General features: G+C 48.0%; 1 protein-coding gene across 1 annotated transcript in view; it reads left to right on the top strand.

Moving 5' to 3' along the window:
• Positions 1-20,762, top strand: part of TTYH3 (tweety family member 3) — a 100,955-nt gene that overhangs the window by 47,080 nt on the left and 33,113 nt on the right. Inside the window, exons 3-6 of the mRNA XM_025216434.1 lie at positions 4,222-4,391; positions 16,661-16,772; positions 17,577-17,797; positions 18,297-18,392. Of these exons, the coding sequence (XP_025072219.1) occupies positions 4,222-4,391; positions 16,661-16,772; positions 17,577-17,797; positions 18,297-18,392 (599 nt within the window). The remainder of the gene's footprint in view (positions 1-4,221; positions 4,392-16,660; positions 16,773-17,576; positions 17,798-18,296; positions 18,393-20,762) is intronic.

Raw genomic sequence — 20,762 nt, forward strand, 5'->3', positions numbered from 1 at the left:
ATTTATAGATGGCCACCAGATCCCCTCTCAGCCTTCTCTTATGGAGGCTGAAGAGATCCAGGTCCCTCAATCTCTTCTTGTAGGACCTTTCCTGTAGGCCCCTAACCATACGAGTGGCTTTCCTCTGGACCTCTCGGGGTTATCCACATTCCTCTTGAAGTGTGGTATCCAAAACTGGATACAGTACTGCAGCTGTGGCCTTGCCAATGCTGCATAGAAGGGAACTATCACCTCCTTAGACCTGTTCTTGATGCACCTTTTTAATGCATGATAGAGTGCGGTTAGCTCTATTGATCACTTCGTCACATTGTCGGCTCATGTTCATCTTGGGAGTCAACTTCCCTTTTTGCTGCTGTGCTGCTTAGAAAGTCATTTCCCGATCTGCATGTGTGTTTGTGATTCCTTCTCCCCAGATGCAGTATTCTGCACATATCCTTGTTAAACTGCATCCTATTTTGTTCTGCTCACTTTTCCAGCCTGTCCAAATCCTCCTGAATCCATTCCCTGCCCTCTAGTGTTTCTGTCTACTTTGCCCCATAATTTGGTGTCATCAGTGAATTTGGACAGTGTGTGCTTACCACACCCTTGTCTAAATCACTGATGAAGATGCTGAACAGCACTGGCCCGAGGACTGAGCCTTGGGGGACACCACTGCCCACATCTTTCCAGGTCGAGACCGACCCATCCACCACCAATCTCTGGATGCGTCCCATTAGCCAATTTGCCATCCACCTGACCATGTAATCATCTGTCACAGCCTCACGATGGGATTCTGTTGATGATTTATCTTACCTTAGGAATTGTGTATTCCTCAGGTGTGAGGCTTGCTGCGTAATGTGGGGTTTAGTTTTTCCCCCTTTCTAATGTTGTTGTTGATGCCAGGAATCTGTTTTAAAGTCAGGCCAGCTGGAAACGCAATGGGAATCTTTTAAAGATGGCAGCTTCACTGAATGGAGTCTCTGAAATGGATGTCGCCCTGGTGACTTTCAGTCCTAGCATCTCTGCACAGCCGCTGCTTCCATCTGCACTGCTGTTTGCTTTGGTTTTTGCAGACGTTTGCTACAAGGGCGGCTGCTAGCCTGGCTCTTACCGCTTGGATTTACGCTCCATTTCAGGGATTGCTTTATCTCCACTTCTGCTATTAATGTCAGCCCAGTGGTAAAATGTTACCCCTCCAAGTGGCACCCATATTTTTGTAAGTATGGCTCATGCATCCTTGCTATAATGGATCTGGTAGTTTAGCAAATGTTGGAAGATGAATCGCTGCTCTTCCATGGCAAAAGGCCCAGTGCATAATTTTACATTTACTCGGAATAATGTAGCCTTGGATATCACGGGCCTGGATTTAGTATTGCTGGCTAAACTGTCTAAAGGTTTTATCCAGCCTTGCAGCCTCTTCTTTAAAATATTGTAGTTTAATCCTGGCAAGCAGGCACTGCCCTGTCTCTAGTAAAAGTGAGTTTTTCATTGACAGCCTTTCTCTGGGCTCTAAACTGAGTCATCACTTAAAAGGATTAGCCATTCTAGCCTGTATGAGTTCAGGTTTTGTTTTTGTTTTTTTTCATGGTGCAAGTCCATTGGTTGGAAAGAAAAAAATGTCGTCTTTCTCTGCAAAACAAATTTAGTACTTTGGCCTGCTCCTAGAGAGCGCCACGACTCGTTCAGCTCCGGAGTTGCAGCAGAACAAACGCAAGCTGCGCTTTCACAACCGGATGGCTGTTTCTGTGGCTGCAGGACTTATACAAGAGCCTTTCCCTTTGGATCAAGCTGCAGCTCAGCACACAAACAGCCTCGCAGTTCACCCTTTTAAGCTAAATTGGGTAGGTTGAGGTAGGAGAGTCTGCATTAGCCTTGTGGCAGTGTGCACCTGAGCACATCCAGGGAAAGAATGTGATAACTTTTTCATGTCCTGTTTTACTGGGACTTCCTGAAGCACTGCAGAGAAGCCACAGGGGAGTTTCAGTATGGCGTGTGCACATACTTAGCTGTGTGCTAATAGACGGGAGGTCCCTGGACATGGGAGACGCATGGGTGTCTGCCCTTCTGAAGGCCTCTGTGTTCAGGAACTCGAACTTGCACACACCATCTAGCGTGACTTCATTAGCAACTCCCCTTCTCCCTGCCTTCTGCGGTTCGTTACAACTGCCTATATTTCTATGATCCATTGTTTATCTTTGCAATCATGGCCTGCAAAGCAATCCCCTCCTTCCTCTAGATAGACTTCTAGTTGACTCTGAGTTGATTTCTTAAAAGCTTGAGATAAGTATACTCCCATACAGGATGTTTCTGCAGCAGGCGGGGTGTGAACAGGTCCAAGCCTCTGGAAATACAGTTGATGGGTGCCATGCTCTGCAAACGCTGACGTTCTGCTTGGCTGAAAGGACTTTGAGAAGTTGGGTGGCTTGCAGAATTTGCCAGGCCAATTTCACAGATGCTGCAAGCTGTGCTATGCAGAAAGGGGAGTTCGGAAAAATCTATAAACAGTCTATTTCAGATGGAGTTACCATGTTGTTATAACCATGTTGTAACAAATGACCTTCACTTTTCGGTGTAATTGCAGTGTTCCTCGTGTCGGTTTCCTGACCGGGAGTTATTGTTTTAAAAAAAAAAAAAAAATCAAAATTCTTTTTAATTGAATGTGGGTTGGCAGTGTGGGAAGAAAAGATTGGGGAGATGACACTGACTTAAAAGAGAAAAAAGTCCTTTGTTGCTGGTATAGATCTGTATCCGAGATGACTGGGTCAGCACTAAATTGCTTTTTTGGACAAAATCTGGAGGTTGGTAATCTAAATGCCGACAGATTAAAAAATGACTTAAATAGTGAGGCCCAAGCAGTCAGCTGAAATATCCTTTTGACTACATTAATGTGGGAGAATGGCTCGTATGCTTTGAATGGACCTTTTTGTTTTTTCTCGGTGAACGTGGGATTTGCCAGGAGAGTCTGACCAAAAGGTTGGAAGCTGGAGTGCCGTGTTGGCTGCCTTGGAAAGAAAACAATAGATGCAAGATTGGGAGTAGATATTGAAGCCAATTCTGACATTGGCCGCTTGGAAGTTATTGTATATTAATTTGCCTGTTGTTATTGCTAGGTGTGTGTTTATATGCGCTGTCTGGGAGAACATGGTGGTACAGCCAGCACTCGGAAACTTATTTCAAAGCCAAGGCTCCAATCATGGATAACAGGCAACAAGCACCCTGTTTCAAACCCACTCCTGCATTTGGTTTTCTTGTGAGCAAGTGTGTGAAGATGAAAGGACTTGTGCAAATGGAAACATGCTGCTCTTGTAGAGTTTTATTGGGGGGAGGAGGGGAGTACAGTTGTGGATGACTGCCCAGCACTGACCTCTGCTCTGGTTTGGCACAGGGAAATCCTGACTCATTCAAGCTGTTCCCACTATTGTCTTCCTGAGGCTGCATCAGCTATTTTGTAGCTTGCACGTAAAGCCGGTGTGGGGAGGCATAGAGATGGTAGGGCTATTTCCCAAGCCATACGATCTAGAACAGGGGTCACCAACTCCTGGCACATGCCAGAGCGTGGCACACGAAGCCATTTTGCTCAGCACGCCACAGCCAGCCCAGGCTCTGGGCAGAGCCCTGCCTACAGCTGCAGAGCCTGGGCTGCTCACAACAGGCAGCAGGGAGGCTGCAAGCAGCTGTACTGGGGTCCATGTGGCCCCAACCATGCTGACCCCAGCCCCTTCCCTGTTGTCAGCAATAAATCCAGCCAGGGCTGCATGGACCCTAGTGTAGGTATTTGCAGCCTGGGCTCTGTGGCTGGCGGCAGGGGTCTGCCCAGCCCTTGGGCCAGCTGTGGGAGGCAGTCAGACGCTTGCAGCCTCCTACACTGGGGTCCGTGGAGCCCTGGCTCGGTTCGTTGCCAGTGGTGGATGTGTGGGCACCTCTGGGCAGATGGTGGGGAAGGGGCCAGGGCTGCAAAGCCTCAACAAGGATCAGGCTCCTCGCAGCCCCCCTGCCATCTGCCCTGGCATGCCAGTATCTTCCAGGTTGAGGTTGCAGGGTTTTTGGTGCTCTGCCCAAAAACCTTGTCAACCCATGGGCCAGAAGATTTGGGGTTTTTTTGTTTTTGTTTTTTAAATCAATCTAAAATTGTTCTGTGAGTGGGGAGGGACTCTGTACCCTCGAATCCATGTGACTGCACTAAGCCATCTGTCACCTCTCTGCAGATATCTCGAAGGTAACTGGGATTCTTGTCTTCCACAGGCCCTGTTGCTGTTGGGTGGTGTTGCCCTGTCCTGCCTTGCTTTGGATCTCCTCTTCCTCCTGTTCTACTCATTCTGGCTGTGCTGCCGCCATCGGAAAAGTGAAGAGCACTTAAATGCAGATTGCTGCTGCACTGCCTGGTGTGTGATCATAGCCACCCTAGTGTGCAGGTGAGTTTTTCTATTGTCTGGAGGTGAAATGGGCATTCACTTCACCATTGCCTGTAGCTTCCAAAATGTTCACTTACCTGTTTGTTTTTTGTTTTAACCATGGTGGAAGCAGTGCTCTGCACTCTGAGTGACAGTAAGTATACACAAGATTAACCCAATCCACATTAACAATCTTGAGTGCTTGGACCCATAAATATGTCCAGTGGCCTCACTGTCTTACCCCAACAAAGCATCCTGCTGTGAGCCAGTCTGACAGCTAGGCCATGCAGACTTGTAACAAAAATAAACCTCCACTCCTGATATCGCAAGCGTTGGCTATATAAACATCCCTTCCAGTCCTCCTGAAAGTGCTGTGTTACAAACCCTTTCTCCCAGAGTCTCTTGATTAGCGTGCATTACCCTCGTGTCTAACACTTTCCCAAAACACGGATGGTATTCTCAGACCTTGTACTTCTGCCCAAATAAAACTAGGTCTTCATTTTCAGCTGTGCTGAGCATGCTTGGCACCCTCACTTCTGGTGAACTGAGTGCCCTGTGTAAAATAGATGCCAAGTGCATCAGAGAATCATTTGGCCTGGCATGAAGGAGAAGTATAGTGCACATCTGGCAGTAACACACAGTATATTTTGCATCGGTTTGGGTGTCTCCTTTTACAGTGGAGAAGCTCAAGTGAGGAATTCCTGGCCTATGAGAACACAAAAGGGGTGTATAAAAGGGGTGATGGCTTCTGTCATTTCTGTTGCTTTCTTCTCACCTGACGGCAAAATGGTGGTTTGGCCTCCAATAGTCAGCATGGGGTTAGGTTCCCTGGCAGGGGGAGTAAGCTGTTGAGTTTGCCACGTTAGCGCAAATATGAAAATGTACCAAGGAAACTAAAAAACTACACAGTATGGGAGCAATCCAGCAGACTATACCAGCACTCGGAAAGGTGGGCACGGATTTGCCTTCAAAGGTTGAGAGTCTCCATGCTGAGGGGAGTTAGGACTTTGTTATTATTTGTTATAGTTATAGTTTTAGGGTCGGAAGGGACCTAATAGAAGGTGGGCACGGATTTGCCTTCAAAGGTTGAGAGTCTCCATGCTGAGGGGAGTTAGGACTTTGTTATTATTTGTTATAGTTATAGTTTTAGGGTCGGAAGGGACCTAATAGATCTTCTAGCCCGACCCCCCCCGCCAGGGCGGGAGAACAACCCAAAAAAAAAAACAAAAAAAACCAAACAAACCTAAAAACAAAAACGGGACTCAAATGAGTCCAGCCAGGTAAGTATCCAGCCTCTTCTTAAAGATCCCCAGGGTAGGGGCCAGCACCACCTCCCTTGGAAGTTGGTTCCAGCTCCTAGCCACCCTAACTGTGAAGTAGTTTTTTCGGATGTCCAATCTGTACCTCCTCTCCATCAACTTGTGCCCATTACTCCTTGTTATGCCAGCGGGGGCTAGGGGAAACAGCGTCTCCCCCAAACCCTTCTGGTTCCCCCTAGTGAGTTTATAGACGGTCACCAGGTCCCCCCTCAGCCTTCTCTTGTGGAGGCTGAATAGGTTCAAGTCCCGCAGTCTCTCACTGTAGGGTCTGCCCTGTTGTCCCCGGATCATGCGGGTGGCCCTCCTCTGGACCCTCTCCATGTTGTCCACATCCCTCCTGAAATGGGGCGCACAGAACTGGACACAATACTCCAGCTGCGGCCTGACCAGCGTCGCATAGAGGGGGAGGATCACCTCCCTGGCTCTACTCGAGATGCACCTGTGGATGCACGACAAGGTCCGGTTAGCCCTGCCAACCATGACCTCGCATTGTCGGCCCATGTTCATCTTGGAGTCAATAATGACACCAAGATCCCTTTCCGCCTCCGTGCTCTCAAGTAGGGAGCTCCCCATCGTATAAGTGTGCTGCTGGTTCCTACTACCCAAGTGCAGCACCCTGCACTTGTCCGTATTGAAACGCATCCTGTTCCTGTCTGCCCACCCCTGTAACCTATCCAGATCCTTCTGCAATCTCTCTCTCCCTGCTAGCGTGCTCACCTCCCCCCAAATTTTGGTGTCATCAGCGAATTTAAACAGGTTGCTCTCCACCCCAACATCAAGATCGCTGATGAAGAAATTGAACAGCGCAGGCCCCAGGACCGAGCCCTGGGGGACTCCACTACCCACCTCCCCCCAAGTCGAATATGATCCATCCACCACCACCCTCTGAGTGCGACCCTTCAGCCAATCTGCAATCCATCTGACCGTGTAGGCATCTATGCCACAGTCGCCTAGTTTATTAATTAGGATGGGGTGAGAGACGGTGTCAAAGGCCTTGCTGAAGTCCAGAAAGACTACATCCACCGCGACACCTGCATCCATGGCCTTTGTGACCTGATCATAAAAGGCAATCAGGTTGGTCTGACATGATCTCCCCCTAATAAATCCATGCTGATTGCCCCTGAGCATCATCTCGGATGCCGGCCCATCACAAATGTGCTCCTTGATGATCTTCTCAAAGAGCTTCCCCAGGATTGAGGTAAGACTGACGGGCCTATAATTGCCCGGGTCCTCCCTTTTCCCTTTTTTGAAGATGGGGACCACATTAGCTACCTTCCAATCGTCTGGCACCTGGCCCAAGCACCACGATCGCTCGTAGAGCCGTGCCAGGGGCCCTGCAATAACCCCAGCCAGCTCCCTCAGCACCCTGGGGTGGAGAGCATCCGGACCCGCTGACTTGAACGCGTCCAGCCCCTCCAGAAGCTCTCTAACCCGGTCCTCCCCAACCTGAGGTCTGAAGGCGATCCCCTCGCGTCCGGCTTCTATCACAGCAGGGAAGTCCCGGTCCCTGCACAAGAAAACGGAGGTGAAGAATTGGTTAAAGAGGTCCGCTTTATCCTCTGACGCAACCACCAGATTGCCCCGCATATCCTGCAGGGGCCCCACATTACCCGGCGCCTTCTTCATCCTCCCAATATATTTGAAAAAGGACTTTTTGTTATCCTTAATCCTGGACGCTAATCCGAGCTCTATCTCCGCCTTGGCCTTCCTAACAGCCCGCCTGCAGGCCCGAGCAGAGGAGGTATACTCCTCTTTGGAGATTACACCCCCCTTCCACCGGGCGTACGCCACCCTTTTGGCAAGCAGGCATTCCCGGACACCCTTGGTGAGCCAGGGGGGCTTTTGGACACTCCTGCCCGCCTTGCTTCTTGTCGGGATGGACACCCCTTGGGCCCCGAGTATCGTTTCCTTAAGGAACGACCACTCCTCTTGGACGCTGAGTTCCTCTGCCCTCAAGGACCCCAGTTCCTCTCCCACTAATCTCCTCATCTCACTGAAGTTGGCCCTCCTGAAGTCTAGGGCCACCACCTTGCTGCGGGCCCTTGACACTCTACGCTGGATGGTGAATTCCAGCACGCGATGATCACTATTGCCCAGGTGGTCAAGAACCTGGAGGCCTCTTACCAGGTCGTCGCCTGCGGCCAGGACCAGGTCCAGCAGAGCATCTCCTCTGGTGGGACTGTGCACCTCCTGAATCAAGTGGAGGTCCTGCAACTCGGCCAAGAACCTCCTGGAGCGGTCCGTCCCGGCTGACTGCTCCTCCCAGCAGATGTCCGGGTAATTAAAATCGCCCATGACAACTACATCCCTTGCTTTTAGTGTCTCCGCAAGCTGGCCTGAAAATTCCCTGTCCAGCTCCTCCTCCTGATTGGGGGGTCTGTAATAGACCCCCACCGTCAAATCCCTCTCGCCTTGCCCCCCCTGGATCTTGACCCAGAGCACTTCAGCTCGCCCTTCCCCTGACCCCATACTGCTGGCAGAGGATGTGTAGTGCTCCTTGACATAAAGTGCCACCCCCCCTCCCTTTTCTGCCTTCTCTATCCCGCCTGTACAGCCTATAGCCCCTAATGTTAACTGCCCAGTCATGGGACGAGTCCCACCATGTCTCTGTTAACCCTACGACATCTGGATTTGAACTAGCTATTCTGAGGGCGAGTTCCTCCTGTTTGTTTGTTCCCCATGCTACGAGCATTGGTGTACAGGCATTTAAGGCCTTGCAAGACTGTGTGCCCCCCACCCCCTGATTAGCCAGACCATCAGGACCCCTGTTACTTACCATCAGGACCCCCATTACTTACCTTTGCACCCCTTGCCCTGATGGCGTCTCCTCGTCTTCCTGCAGCCCCCTCCCCCGGGGGCAACTGTTTGGCAAACAGTGGATTCAGTTTGGGGCGCTACTGATTTACTGATCAGACAGATTTCTTTGGAATGGAAAGACGGACATAATATAGATGTCTCTTATTTTTTTTAATATCTTAATATACTTTGTGTTGTTCTTTGCAGGCTATTACATGTATAATTCTAATTCATATACACAAAATCAAATTTGTGTGTGTATCTATATAATAGCCTGCAAAGAATAGACCCAATAGACCCCCACTCTTGGTTGCCTGGCTCATTATGATCCCAGGAGCTTCTGCTATACAAACATCTCCTCCAATCCCCTCTGAGTGGTATGTTCCTAACCCTTTCTTCCAGGAGCTGGCACCAAAGCTATTTATAGTTGTGCTGCTGCTGTAGGCTCTCTGGCTACTGTTATGCAACATATGTGTCCAAGGCAGCTGCAGCAGTGAGTTCTTGAACTGTATAGAAAGGGTGAGATGGAGTATATTTGCAGGTTTGGTGTCTCCCAGAGCTGGCAGAAGGTTGAATTTAGAACGTGAAAACGTCAGAGCTCTTCAGGCTCAGATAATCTCAGTGTAGCTGTGGCTTTCTTTGTGAGGGGCGTAACCAGTCATCTCCAGAATTTCCAGCATCTCCACCAGCTGTCTTTTTAATCCCGGGTATTCCAAATGTTCGCCAGGCACGACTTAAGGGCACATCTTTACAACAGACACATTTGTCATGCGTTGTCTTTCTCACTTGCCCTCCTCTAAAGGCATACTGTGGGGCTAGTGAGAAATGTTTTAATTTCCCCTCCAGAATGCATAAATAGCTAGTTCATTAAGCAGCAGTAGATCATGGCAATCCATGGTAAGTGAAGGTGCTGTCCAAATGCTGCTCGCCCTCTATGAAAGCCATTGCCCATTAGCTGACACTTGGCAGCTCTCAAAGGCATACTGCTGAGTCTAGCTGCAGTGTGTCCTATGACAAGTGGGAGGCCAAATGGGGTGGACATGCATCCATTAAGATCTAGATATTTTGAGCCATGGTACCCAGTTCAGACTTACCTGCTGAGTGTGCCCCCCTAGAGGCTTTTAAAGAAATGAGGGTGGCAGACGAGCAGATGCTGGTATATTTGAGGGTGATGGGGAGTAAGACTGCTCCAAATTACAGTCTGCACCTGCTGGAAGGGAGAATCTGTAACTACCATCTGGACTGCTCTAGAAGGCTGCTGGAGGAGTGCTGCTGCCTCGCCAGCCAAAGTGGGCTATTATTGTATGATACTGTGACATGCATTTTACATCTTGGGTATTTGGGTAGCAAAAATTACGTTATCACTGTCTGCCTCTTCTCAAAACATAAAGGTGAGGCTGACCACTCCTAGCTGAGAATTCAGGAACTCTATGCTATGTAAACATGCTAGGAAAAGATGGTGAAGTGTGTTCCATGAACCCTGCTGGGCACTGCCTTGGTCATTTCTGATCTTAAGCATGTTGCTTAAGTTACCAGTCTTTCCTACTGGGACTTGTCTGTTCTGTCTCTTCTTGTCACTAGTCTGAGCTGGTCACGGCCTTCTGTCTGGCTGGAGGGAATTGCCCAAGTGGTGCAAGACATGTGCTGCCTTCACACTGGTGGTGGAGGATGTTAAGCTGTAGAGCAGGGGTGGGCAAAATACGGCCCGTGAGGCCATTCTATCCAGCCTGCAGGGCCCCTAAAATATTTGAAAATTTTAAATGCATCTGTCCTTGGTTCCTGTTTAATTAAAAAAAAAAAAAAAAAAAGGAACCAGGGGCAGTAGGACCCAGGGGAATCCTCAGTGGGCTCCTGCAACAGGAGAGCCCTCCCAGCCCTGCGCGCTGCACATGCCCCAAGAGGGGCTTCTGACCTGCGACCATGTGGCTGCCCCAGTGCGGGAACCTCGGCTAAAGAGGGAGGTGGGAGGGAAGGAGCTGGTGTGGAGCATGGGGAAAAGCAGCCCCTTGCCCACCCTGCGGCTAAAGCTCCCTGCTGCCGCCACCCTGCCTGTGTGGGACAGACCTGAGCGGGCACAGGGCGCCCCATATGGGCTGCGAGCAGCTGCAGCACGGGGGCGGGCAAGGGGTCGTTTTTCCTCTGCACTCAACACCCGGCTTGTAACCCAGCCCCATGTCGTCTCTGGGCTCACCAATTGGGGCTGCACCACTGCGGGGGGGCCCCCCCCCCCCCACTTGCTGCCCCAGGCAGCGTTTGCTGCTGCCTGCCTGGAGCTCGTGCTGTGGTAGGCTGAGTTGAGGTTGCTGCTGCTGCCTCTGGGCTGCCCAGCTGTTGAAAATGTGGACCTAGGATGGTGCAGTGTGTGGGTATTTGCATGCTTGCTGCAGGCTCCTTTCTTTTGAAATATTCAAAAGATGAAAAAATATTGGAAAACTCGTGATGCTCAGGTGAAGTACCTGAAGACTGGAAGAAGGCCAGTGTGGTACCCATCTTCGAGAGAGGGCAGAAAGTAGATCCTGGGAATTACAGGCCAATCAGCTTGACCTCAATCCCCAGTAAGATTCTGGACAAAATTTTCAAGGAGACCATTCTGGATAAGCTGGCTGAGGGCAGCATCCTGAGGGACAACCAGCACGGGTTTGTCGCGGGTAGGTCTTGCCTGACCAATCTCATCTCCTTCTATGACCAGGTGATGTATCACCTAGACAAGGGAGAAGAGATAGACGTCATGTATCTGGACTTTATAAAAGCCTTTGATCTGGTGTCCCATGACCTCCTCATGGATAAATTGGCCAACTGTGGCCTCGACTGCACCACAGTCCAATGGCTGGAGAAATTGACTCCGAGGTCAGACCCAGAGAGTAGTGGTCAATGGTAGCAAATCATTTATGGTGCTCTGTGACCAGTGGTGTCCCCCAAGGCTCTGTCCTTAGACAGGTTCTCGTCAACATCTTTTATCAACGATGTGGCCATTGGTGTCAGAAGCGCACTGGCTAAGTTGGCTGATGACACTAAACTATGGGGCATAGTGTCCACGCCTGAGGACAGGCTAGTGATCCAGGCTGACTTGGATAAACTTAGTAAGTGGGTGGATACAAACCTGATGACGTTCAGTACTGATAAATGTAAGGTACTCCACTTTGGGGGCAAACCCACAGCATACTTATAGGCTTGGCCGTGCTACGCTTGCTAGCACCACTGTTAAAAGAGACTTGGGGGTCATGACTGACCACAAGATGAACATGAGCCACCAGTGCCCTGTCGCAGCTGGTAACGCAAACAAAACGCTGGCTTGCATCCATAGATGCTTCTCAAGTAAATCTCAGGATGTCATCCTCCCACTGTACTCAGCCTTGGTGAGGCTGCAGCTGGAGTACTGCATCCGATTCTGGGCTCCACAATTCAAGAAGGATGTGGAGAAGCTTGAGAGAGTCCAGAGGAGAGCCACATGCATGATCAGAGGGCAAGAGAATAGGTGTTATGAAGAGAGGCTGAGATCCATGGGACTCTTCGGCCTGGAAAAGCACAGGCTAAGGGGGGACCTGGTGGCTGCTTACAAGTACATAAGGGGTGTACATCAGGTCCTGGGAGAACGTCTGTTCACCAGAGCGCCCCAAGGAAAAACAAGGACCAATGGTCATAAACTCCTCCAAGACCGCTTTAGGCTGGACATAAGAAAAATTTCTTTACTGTCTGAGCCCCTAAGACATGGAATAGATTCTCTCCAGAAGAGGTGCAGGTACCGACTCTGGACTCATTCAAGAAACGCTTGGATGCTTATCTTGCTGGGATCCTTTGACCCTAGCTGACTTCCTGCTTGTGGGGCAGGGGGCTGGACTTGATCATCTTCGAGGTCCCTTCCAGCCCTAATGTCTATGAATCCCAGGACTCTAGCTAAGAATCCATTTTAAAACCAACAGAAGTTCCTAGCCCTGTTGCTTCAGATACCAGCTTGCTATTAAATAGCCCATGTTAGAATTGTTTTGTGCTGAATCAGTCTCCACCAATTGTCTTTATCTGCCTGCTTCTTGCTTGATGACTTGGCTTGTCCAGTTATCTGGTGAACTCTTAGCTTACAGTTGTTATAACACGTGCTGGTTTTGAGCCTTTTGGCCAGACGGGGAGCTGTATTTTGTAAAGAATCCCCATATTCCTAGGCTCTGTGGCTGTGACTCAAGGTGCCAACCTATATGATGGAGTTCAGCAGAGGTCATGGTGCTGAATGAGGCCAGAAGCCAAGATCTGTGCTGTATCAAGGGCGTCACTGGGAGGAAAAGCATACACATAGGTGGTGAAAGACTGCTTTCTCAGATGCCAGAAATAGCACTCTTCCCCCTGATACTGAAGTGCAAGGTGGTAATTAGACAGACAAATTAACATTTCTCCTGAGAGCGTGAGGTTTGAAAGGGCTTCCGCTTATGAAGCTCCTGTAATTAAAGATGACTTGGTACAGTTAAATTATTCATTTCCAAAGATGCGATTTGAACCAGATAGGCTGGGGATTGGACACTCAGAGGGGCTTTCACACTGTATTTATCGCATCCAGAGAGAAATTCTTGTCTCTACCATCATCCTTTAAGCATCCACCCTGCTCAGCAGGAGATGAGAACCCAGTAGATGCTCTTGTTCTCTGTGAACAGCAACTTGGCCCTTCTATGCAGGCTTTTGGTTTGTAATCTGGGGTCCCTCCTTGCATTCAAAGCTTTGCAGTGGCTGCAGGCCATTGATTGACAGATTAAGCCAGTCTTGGCATCTTCAGTCGTCTTGGTCCGGGTCCATTTGGCTACTGTGTGCAAGTCTTGGGCTTAATGAAACTCCATGCTAAACTTTAAAGATTTTCTCTATCTATCCAGCTTGAGCGCGTGTTATCTAGGGTCTACAGACTCCCAACATCTAATGCTATCCTAATTTTACAAAGCAAAGGCCATTGGATTTCTTAATGGTCTCCTAAGCACTTGGAGAACTCTCTCTCTAAATGCAGAGTTGCACTCATTTAACTCAAGGGACATAGATTTTCCCCCTCCCCTTCTCCAGCACTTAATGAAATGAGTGCAAAGGGCTGCTTTGATCCTTTAATGATATAACCTTGGTATGAGCTAAATTGACAGAAGTTGATTCAAGGGATAATTTTAAGATGAAATGAGCTGCTTCTTAACCAGTTTCAACCAAATCTGTGTATCAACCAGCAACACTAAACTGCAGGCTTGAAGCAGCTAACAGACTCTGAGAGGCAAATAAAAGCAGGAGGTGAAGTATCAACAGCTCCCTCTGCTCTCTGCTTTTATTAAGATTTCCTAGTTGCCCTCTGTACCCTCCAGCTGCATTCCCCTGATCTGAGACTGTTTGTCCCCATGCAGCTCTGAAGACTTATCCTTGGGAATGCTGAGCTTTCTTCCTGCTATCGTGGCAGGAAAAGGAACCGCCAAGTTGCTGTGAAACTTGCTTCTCTGGAAAGATATCTATTTCAGTGGTTCCTATTAGCAAAGAATGTGAATAAGTACTTGGCCATTGCTCGCTAGCAGTGATGTAATTAGTTCCATACTTAGCCCACAGTGGCTTTGGTGCACATGACCTGGCTGATTCAGTATTAATTTGAATGGCTGTATCCTAAATCCTGACACTGAAGGCTTTTTAGTAGTTCCTTCTCAGGGTAATGGTTGTCTTAGGGAGGGAGGGGGCTACTGAAGTGGATACCAGTGCCCTGTGGGAAATGGAGGCTGCAGCAATGGCTCCAGAATCCTTTGCATGCTGCCCTTTCTTGGACACGCTGGGTGTGTGAGGGTTGTACAGTTGGCTGCTGGTAGTGAGCAGCCTGTATAAGAAGAGCAGCATCGTACTTTTAAAACGGGGCTAACATCTGAAGCGAGCGGCTTGTGTTCCAGCCAGAGCACCATTTCCCCACCCTGCCGACTAACCTGCTGCAGCTGTGCTGAGAATACTAAGAACCCAGATGGCCTATTCTGGCACCCATCTCATCTGTGTGCCAGCAAGGCTAATGCTGCCGCAGTTCACCAAAGAACAGTGGCTCGGCATATTGCAGGGCTCCCGTCTGCTGTCTTGCTGTGAAGCGGGGTCTGGCGTTTGCTCTGTACAGATGACCAAACACAAGCTATGCGCTTTCCTCTTCTCCAAGGGTGGATGCGGCCTGACTAGGCTTTTCCCAGCTATGTCCTTGGACTGCTGTGCTAGATGGGGGCTGGGTATTGAGGTGTCTTGCAGTGACATGGTTCTGGGATTTTTTTCTTGTATCCAGAGCATAAGCATCGGATCTGTAGCCACTTATGACTGAGGCTGTGCCTGGGCTTGTATTTTTTAGCTGTGACAGTAGCTACTATCAAGGGAGGAATCTTTTCCTTGTGTAATTACCAATTCCATTTGCATTATGAAACGCTTTTATGGAACAGTATTTGTGAGGGAAGGGTGCAGGAGCTGCATCTAGGCTGTAAATGCCATTTAGAATGACATGCCTCCTACCTCCTTTGAAGCAGTCAAGATGTAGGTTAGCTGCTCCCCCTGTGGAGAAGCCTTTAACTAAGGATTTTACGAACCAAGCACCCGATAATTTATGGAACCCCCGATTGCTGGGAAAAGCAATGGGTATGATACAGCCTTGTGCAGCTGCTCTGTTTCCAGCATGTGGTCTCTGGTGGCGTTAGCAAGGTCAGGTCATGATGCAGCTAACGTTAGCTGCATTGTCTTGCTGGTTCCTATGGAAGTGGCAAGATTCAGGGAAGGGGAGTGGAGGGGGGGGGTGTACCTGAAATAGCAGAGCTGCCAAGACAGATCCTTGTAAAATGGTTCATACTCTAGACAAAGACTATTCAAGAGGATCTGTCATTTCCTAGCAGAGGTGGGAAAGTGGGGGAGGGTATGCTTACCGTCCTTTGGTGACTGCTCCTCTGAAACAAAGGTGCTATGCTGACTTGTCTTGGAGCCTTTGTTTGGATCGCTTCCTTCCTGTGCCTCTTGTCAAACTTCCTCTGTGGGGCCGGGGGTTGGAGCCTCGTGATTGGCAGGAGGCTGGTGTGAAGATTTTGATGGCTTGTTTAAATTTAAGCACCATCTGCCAAAAGGAAAGCTTGGCTTTCTGAGAAGGGGAAATGAAATTCAAAGCCACAAGTCTTGCCCTAATCTCAGTGACGTGTGTTCTCCTAGATTTGCTCCATACCATTTTACCTTCCCGACTGGTGGACAGGTTTAGAGAGGATTGGAGAAGCTCAGTGGAAGAGGGGACACAAAGCGCTGGTGACATGCTTCCCTGGTGGCAGAGAAGAGATGGTATTGACTTGGGGCAAGATCACCTCTGCTGTTTCTCTGACCCATGCCCTGCTCCCCAGGTTTCATAGATTGCAAAGCTCACCCCAGGTTTGGTGACATGACTGGAGAGCAGGTCTCTGACGAGGGCTAGGATTAGATACTAAGAGCCAAAAGTTGTTTTAAAGAACGTGAATATAAGTTCTACTAAATTCTGTTCTCGTTTGGGCACAAGATGCTGCCAACTCAGTCATAAACCTAACAGCCAAAAGGTTGCTCCTGGGAGACTGGTCAGAGATCCTGGGCTGTTTGGTTATTCAGAATAGGGAAGGGGACAAATGAAATGGGGTTGGACAAAAGCAACAGTGGATATGTGCTTGTGGTATGAGGTCCTGAAGAGCCCTGTTTTTAATTATAAGGTTTTAGAGCTCTGTACGATGCTTGTCCCCTGTGTGTGTGGCACATGATTTATGACATGCTGGGATAGCTTTCAAGAAGGGAACTTGGCCGTTTCCCCTCCTACAATCCATGACTAAGCTGAGATTCCCCTGCTTGTCCTTTTTAACTAGACCTCATTGCTGAACCATCAATCAACATGAAGATTTGTATGGGGAATGCGGAGTGCATACTCCTCTCATTCCCGTAGGCCCTCAGCAAAGAACTGAGTGTTACATCTACAGCAGAGAAGACTGAACTGGAGGCTATTTCGCAGGGTGGCCAAATCTGTTCTGCGTGTTTCCTGTGCCGATTAGCAAGAGCCTGACTCTCTGGCTCTCTTCCTTCACCTCTCCAGAGCCAGGCTGCTCCTGTTCCTGTGGGAAGCCCTGGTCCGAGGGAGAGCTGGGAGTGGCCAGCAGGAACGTGCAATGATGGCTGTGTTTATCTGCTAACTGGTCCTTTTTTTTTTCTTTTGCTCTTCAGTGCTGGCATTGCTGTTGGCTTCTATGGAAATGGGGAAACCAGCGATGGCATCCACCGACTTACATACTCACTAAGACATGCTAACCGCACTGTGGCCGGTGTCCAGGACCGGGTAAGCCCAGGGAGGGGCTGTAGCATGCAATCGAGGGGTGTGAGTGAAAGAACAGACTCGGGGATTTCCTTGGACTGTCTGTGTCCATCTGTCTGTCCTTTGCTAATCATCAGAAGTGTGTGCCAAACTTTCTCCACTAATGAAAAGATGGTGTTCTCTCCTCACCCTGCCCCCATCTTCATCACTTCCAAAAATATCAAAGCGAAGGAAATGTTGTTAAACGTAGAAGTGTTCTTTCACGATCGTGTGTGGTTAAAAACAGCTCCTCATTAGCACTACACCACCCCCAGAGAAGGCGGTAGGAGAACAAACTCCTTTTGAGGCAACAGCATAGTTTTAATAGAAATGGCTGTCGCTGTGTCACACTTCACACGTGCAGCTCCTTGTGGATTTCACTTGTTGCTCTGCTGAACCCTTGGGTAGGTTGGTCAGCTTGGATCAAGGTCTCCAGATGTGTGGCTAGGAGCCCTCTGCTGTACAGCCCCCTTCCAAAAGTTAGGCAGATAAGTCCTGTTTAAAAGCAGGCAAGTTGTCCAGCCCTGGTGGTGCTTTTCTGGCTCTGTGCCATGGTTTAGTGTGCCTTGCATTTGTTTAAATCCATCTTAAGTGCCAGCTACATTGGAAGTGAAAACTTCATGAATGGTCCCAACTTCTGGAAGAGGCTTGTTTATAATCTGGAAAGCGCCTGTTGTGTTTTGGCAGAGAAACCTAATCTTCACTAGCTGTTTGTATGTTCTCCTTCCTAGCCGGGCAGAATGCTGTAAACTTTTGTTGTGCCTTCTTCTCTGTCTCTTGGATCACTAGGTGCTGGACACGGCAGTGGCCCTGAATCAAACTGTGGAACCCAATCTTCTGGTCCTAGAGGAGATGTTCACAAAACAAACAGATTACCTGCATGTTGTCCAGAAACTCCAGGGCCTCTTAGATGACCTGGTTAGGCAAACCACTGAGATCCCATTCTGGAAAAATGAAGAATTGTCATTGGAGGACCTGGCCACTCAGGTTGATCTGTATGACTGGTACAGGTGAGTAGCATGGCTTGCTGCCCACTTTGCTCGTGAGCATCTGTTTGTTCTGAACTAGTAGTACTGTAGCTGCCATAATGAGAGTGCAGTCGGTATGCAGCAGTGCACTATGGTGGTAATGCTGCTTCCAGTTCCAGAGGCAGTGTGCCCAGACCAGGTGCAGCATACCTCAGCATGGTGTGACCTGGTGCTCTACTGGGGTGGGATAAGGAAATCTATAGTGTCCATCTGTAAAGGGTTTTTAAGTTTAAAGTAGGACTGGGGACAGTGTTTTTGAACAGGTGAATGCTTTGGTCATTCTTGCACACCCTCATTCGCCTGGACTTCAGCCAGCTATAAAGAGCTCCTTGCGGATTAGTCTCTAGAGCTTTTCATTAGTAGTGAATCCTACTTGTTAAGCTTTGGAGTTGGAGGGCCAAGGCTTTTTTTTTTTTTTCCTCATGTTTCCCCAGATGCCAGTTCTCCTTTTTCTAACCATCTTTGTTTCTATTTGCTGCAGATGGCTAGGATACCTGGGCCTACTTCTGTTCCATGTCCTGATCTGTTTGTTGGTGCTCTTTGGGCTCATTAGGAACTCCAGAGCCATTCTTATGGGGTAAGTCCTGAACTAGACAGTACTTTATGGAAGAGTAGCAGAACATTAACACCTGCTGATTTAATCCTAAGGACTTCTGTTAGATGCCCTTGTGGGCTTTTGAGCAGTAGTAAACTGTTCATGTGCTTGCCACTTAATTGGGAGAGTCTCCATGTGGCCTCTGGGATCCATTTTGCAAGAAGATTTTTCATCAGTAAGACACTGTTGGTATGTTGATTTTTTTTTGCAGTCAGCTGTCATGTCAAGAAGATGAAACTCACTCCACCAACAGTGAACTTGATATCGCATAAGTAGCAATGGGAGCCTCCAGGTAGTTCACTTACCTTTTGGTTTGAAAGCATGGCATGAAATCACCTTGAAGGAAGACCTTTCTTGACATTAAAATGGTTGAATTCAGGACTCGCCTAATGCTCTTGATGGTTGTTGTTTTTTTGTTTGTTTTTTTTTAATTACATCATTAAGTGAGCCTAACACTCAAGATGTGAATGATAATCGTGACATCAAAACATACTGTATTTTACTTGGCCTGGGCTCTGCCACCTGGGAAAAGACAACACAACCAATGGCTTGGCTTTCACAACTCTGAAGCAGCATCCATGTTGTCATGGGGTGGAACTAATAAGGCATACCAACTTTATTTTCATGTGCACCCTGCATGTTACTATGCTGGAGGCACTATTGCAATAAAAACCTATTCCCCTGGCTGTTCTGTGGCACAGTTGGTTTTTTTTTTTTTTTTTTTTTTTATTTTTGCACATGTGACTTAGGACCCTGTTGTATCATGAACATTTGATTAAATGGCCTTGCCAAGAGGCTATCATGTTTATGACACAACACAACACCCCAGCATGGTGATAATTGCAATGTATACAGAGCCTCTATTTATCTGCCAGATGACTTCATACCTGGCAGGTTACAAGGACAAAAGTCCAAATGTATGCACAGATGGTGAACCTGCAGTTTTAAATTAGAACTTTGCCCTTTATTAGCCAGAGTTTCCAATTAAGGCATTCCCCAAAGGAAATGCATTGGATAAAGAACCCCAGTGTTTCGCAGCCAAGCTAGATGGTGAAATGCCAGTTTCAGATCTCTTCGCCAAACAATCAGCTACTGACCCAGTCATCTTCATTTAAAGAGAAACAACTGCTCCATATTGAGTGACTTGCCATGCTCAGCCAAAAGGCACTGAGCTGCACTGTCCTTATGTTACAATACAGTATAACCTTGCTAATCTGCAAACCTGGTAATTGTCACATTTGCTTGGGAAAGCAAGGCAAGATGTCCAGAGACTTGGGTAGCAAGGGAGCTGTAGAGGTCTTGTGCTGAGGCTTTCTTATGTGAAATGCATACTTCAGGTAATAGAATGCAAAGACTCGGAATTAGAGCTTTTCAAAATAAAGGAACAATTGGTGCACAATTAATGGGGACACTTTTATATGGTACGATATACCAGATTACAACATGTAGTAAACTTGGTTGGAGCTTCTAGCTGTTAATGTGATTCAATAAAGAACTACTTCCTACACATATATTCTTTACAGTTCAAAAATGATATTCTTTCCATGCTATGCTTCCCAGATGAATCTGTTGTTTTAGGCTTACATTTTAAATGTTAAGTATCTCACTTGTGAAAACTCCTTTTGTCACTGCAAGCTGTTGCGCTCTGTCACTCTAAGTCATCGCAGAGACCTGGGTTTTGCAGTGTGAAGTGACTGGTTTTATGATTGCCAACCTTTCCTTTTCTCGACTTCCCTTAGGTTTTATACCAGCTATAAAGGGAATTGGCTGGTAGTTGGCAGAACCTGTTAGCTGTATCGAGTGATTTTTAATTTTTATTTTTTATTTTTTTCCTGGTGTGATGCTTCAAAACCTGGGTTGATAAGGACACTTGTGTATCATGATCCTGAAAAATCTGCAATTTGGTCTTTCATCATTCTGCTTCTTTTTAGAAATGGGGGTTTTCTAATTAATATGTTCTGCAGTGCACTGTGTGTGCTTTTTATTTTTCTCTCTTCTGAGCTCTGGGAAAGTGTGATACTGCCAGTTGGTCTGGGGACATAGCTCAGGTGAGCCAGAGTGCCTGGATAGGTCAGCTGAATAGTTGGCTATCTGGTAGAACTGCTTGTGGTATGAAAATATAGGTCTGGGTGTCTTTAGCAGCATTTGGCTTGTATGAATATTGAGGTCCTTCCCAGAAGTTGACTTCCTTCTGCCACTTTCACTTTCACGAGCAGATATCCTTTTCATTAGCCGTCATGATTGAAATGAAGGCTCTTGGAGAGGCTCCATCAGGCTTTCTGGCATGCGGCTGTCTCCTTTTAAAAAAAAGTAAACAAACAACAATCTCCCCCCAAAAAACCAACAACACCC

Source organism: Alligator sinensis, unplaced genomic scaffold, assembly GCF_000455745.1.
Source record: "Alligator sinensis unplaced genomic scaffold, ASM45574v1 scaffold500_1, whole genome shotgun sequence".
In the NCBI taxonomy this organism is placed as follows: Eukaryota; Metazoa; Chordata; order Crocodylia; family Alligatoridae; genus Alligator; species Alligator sinensis.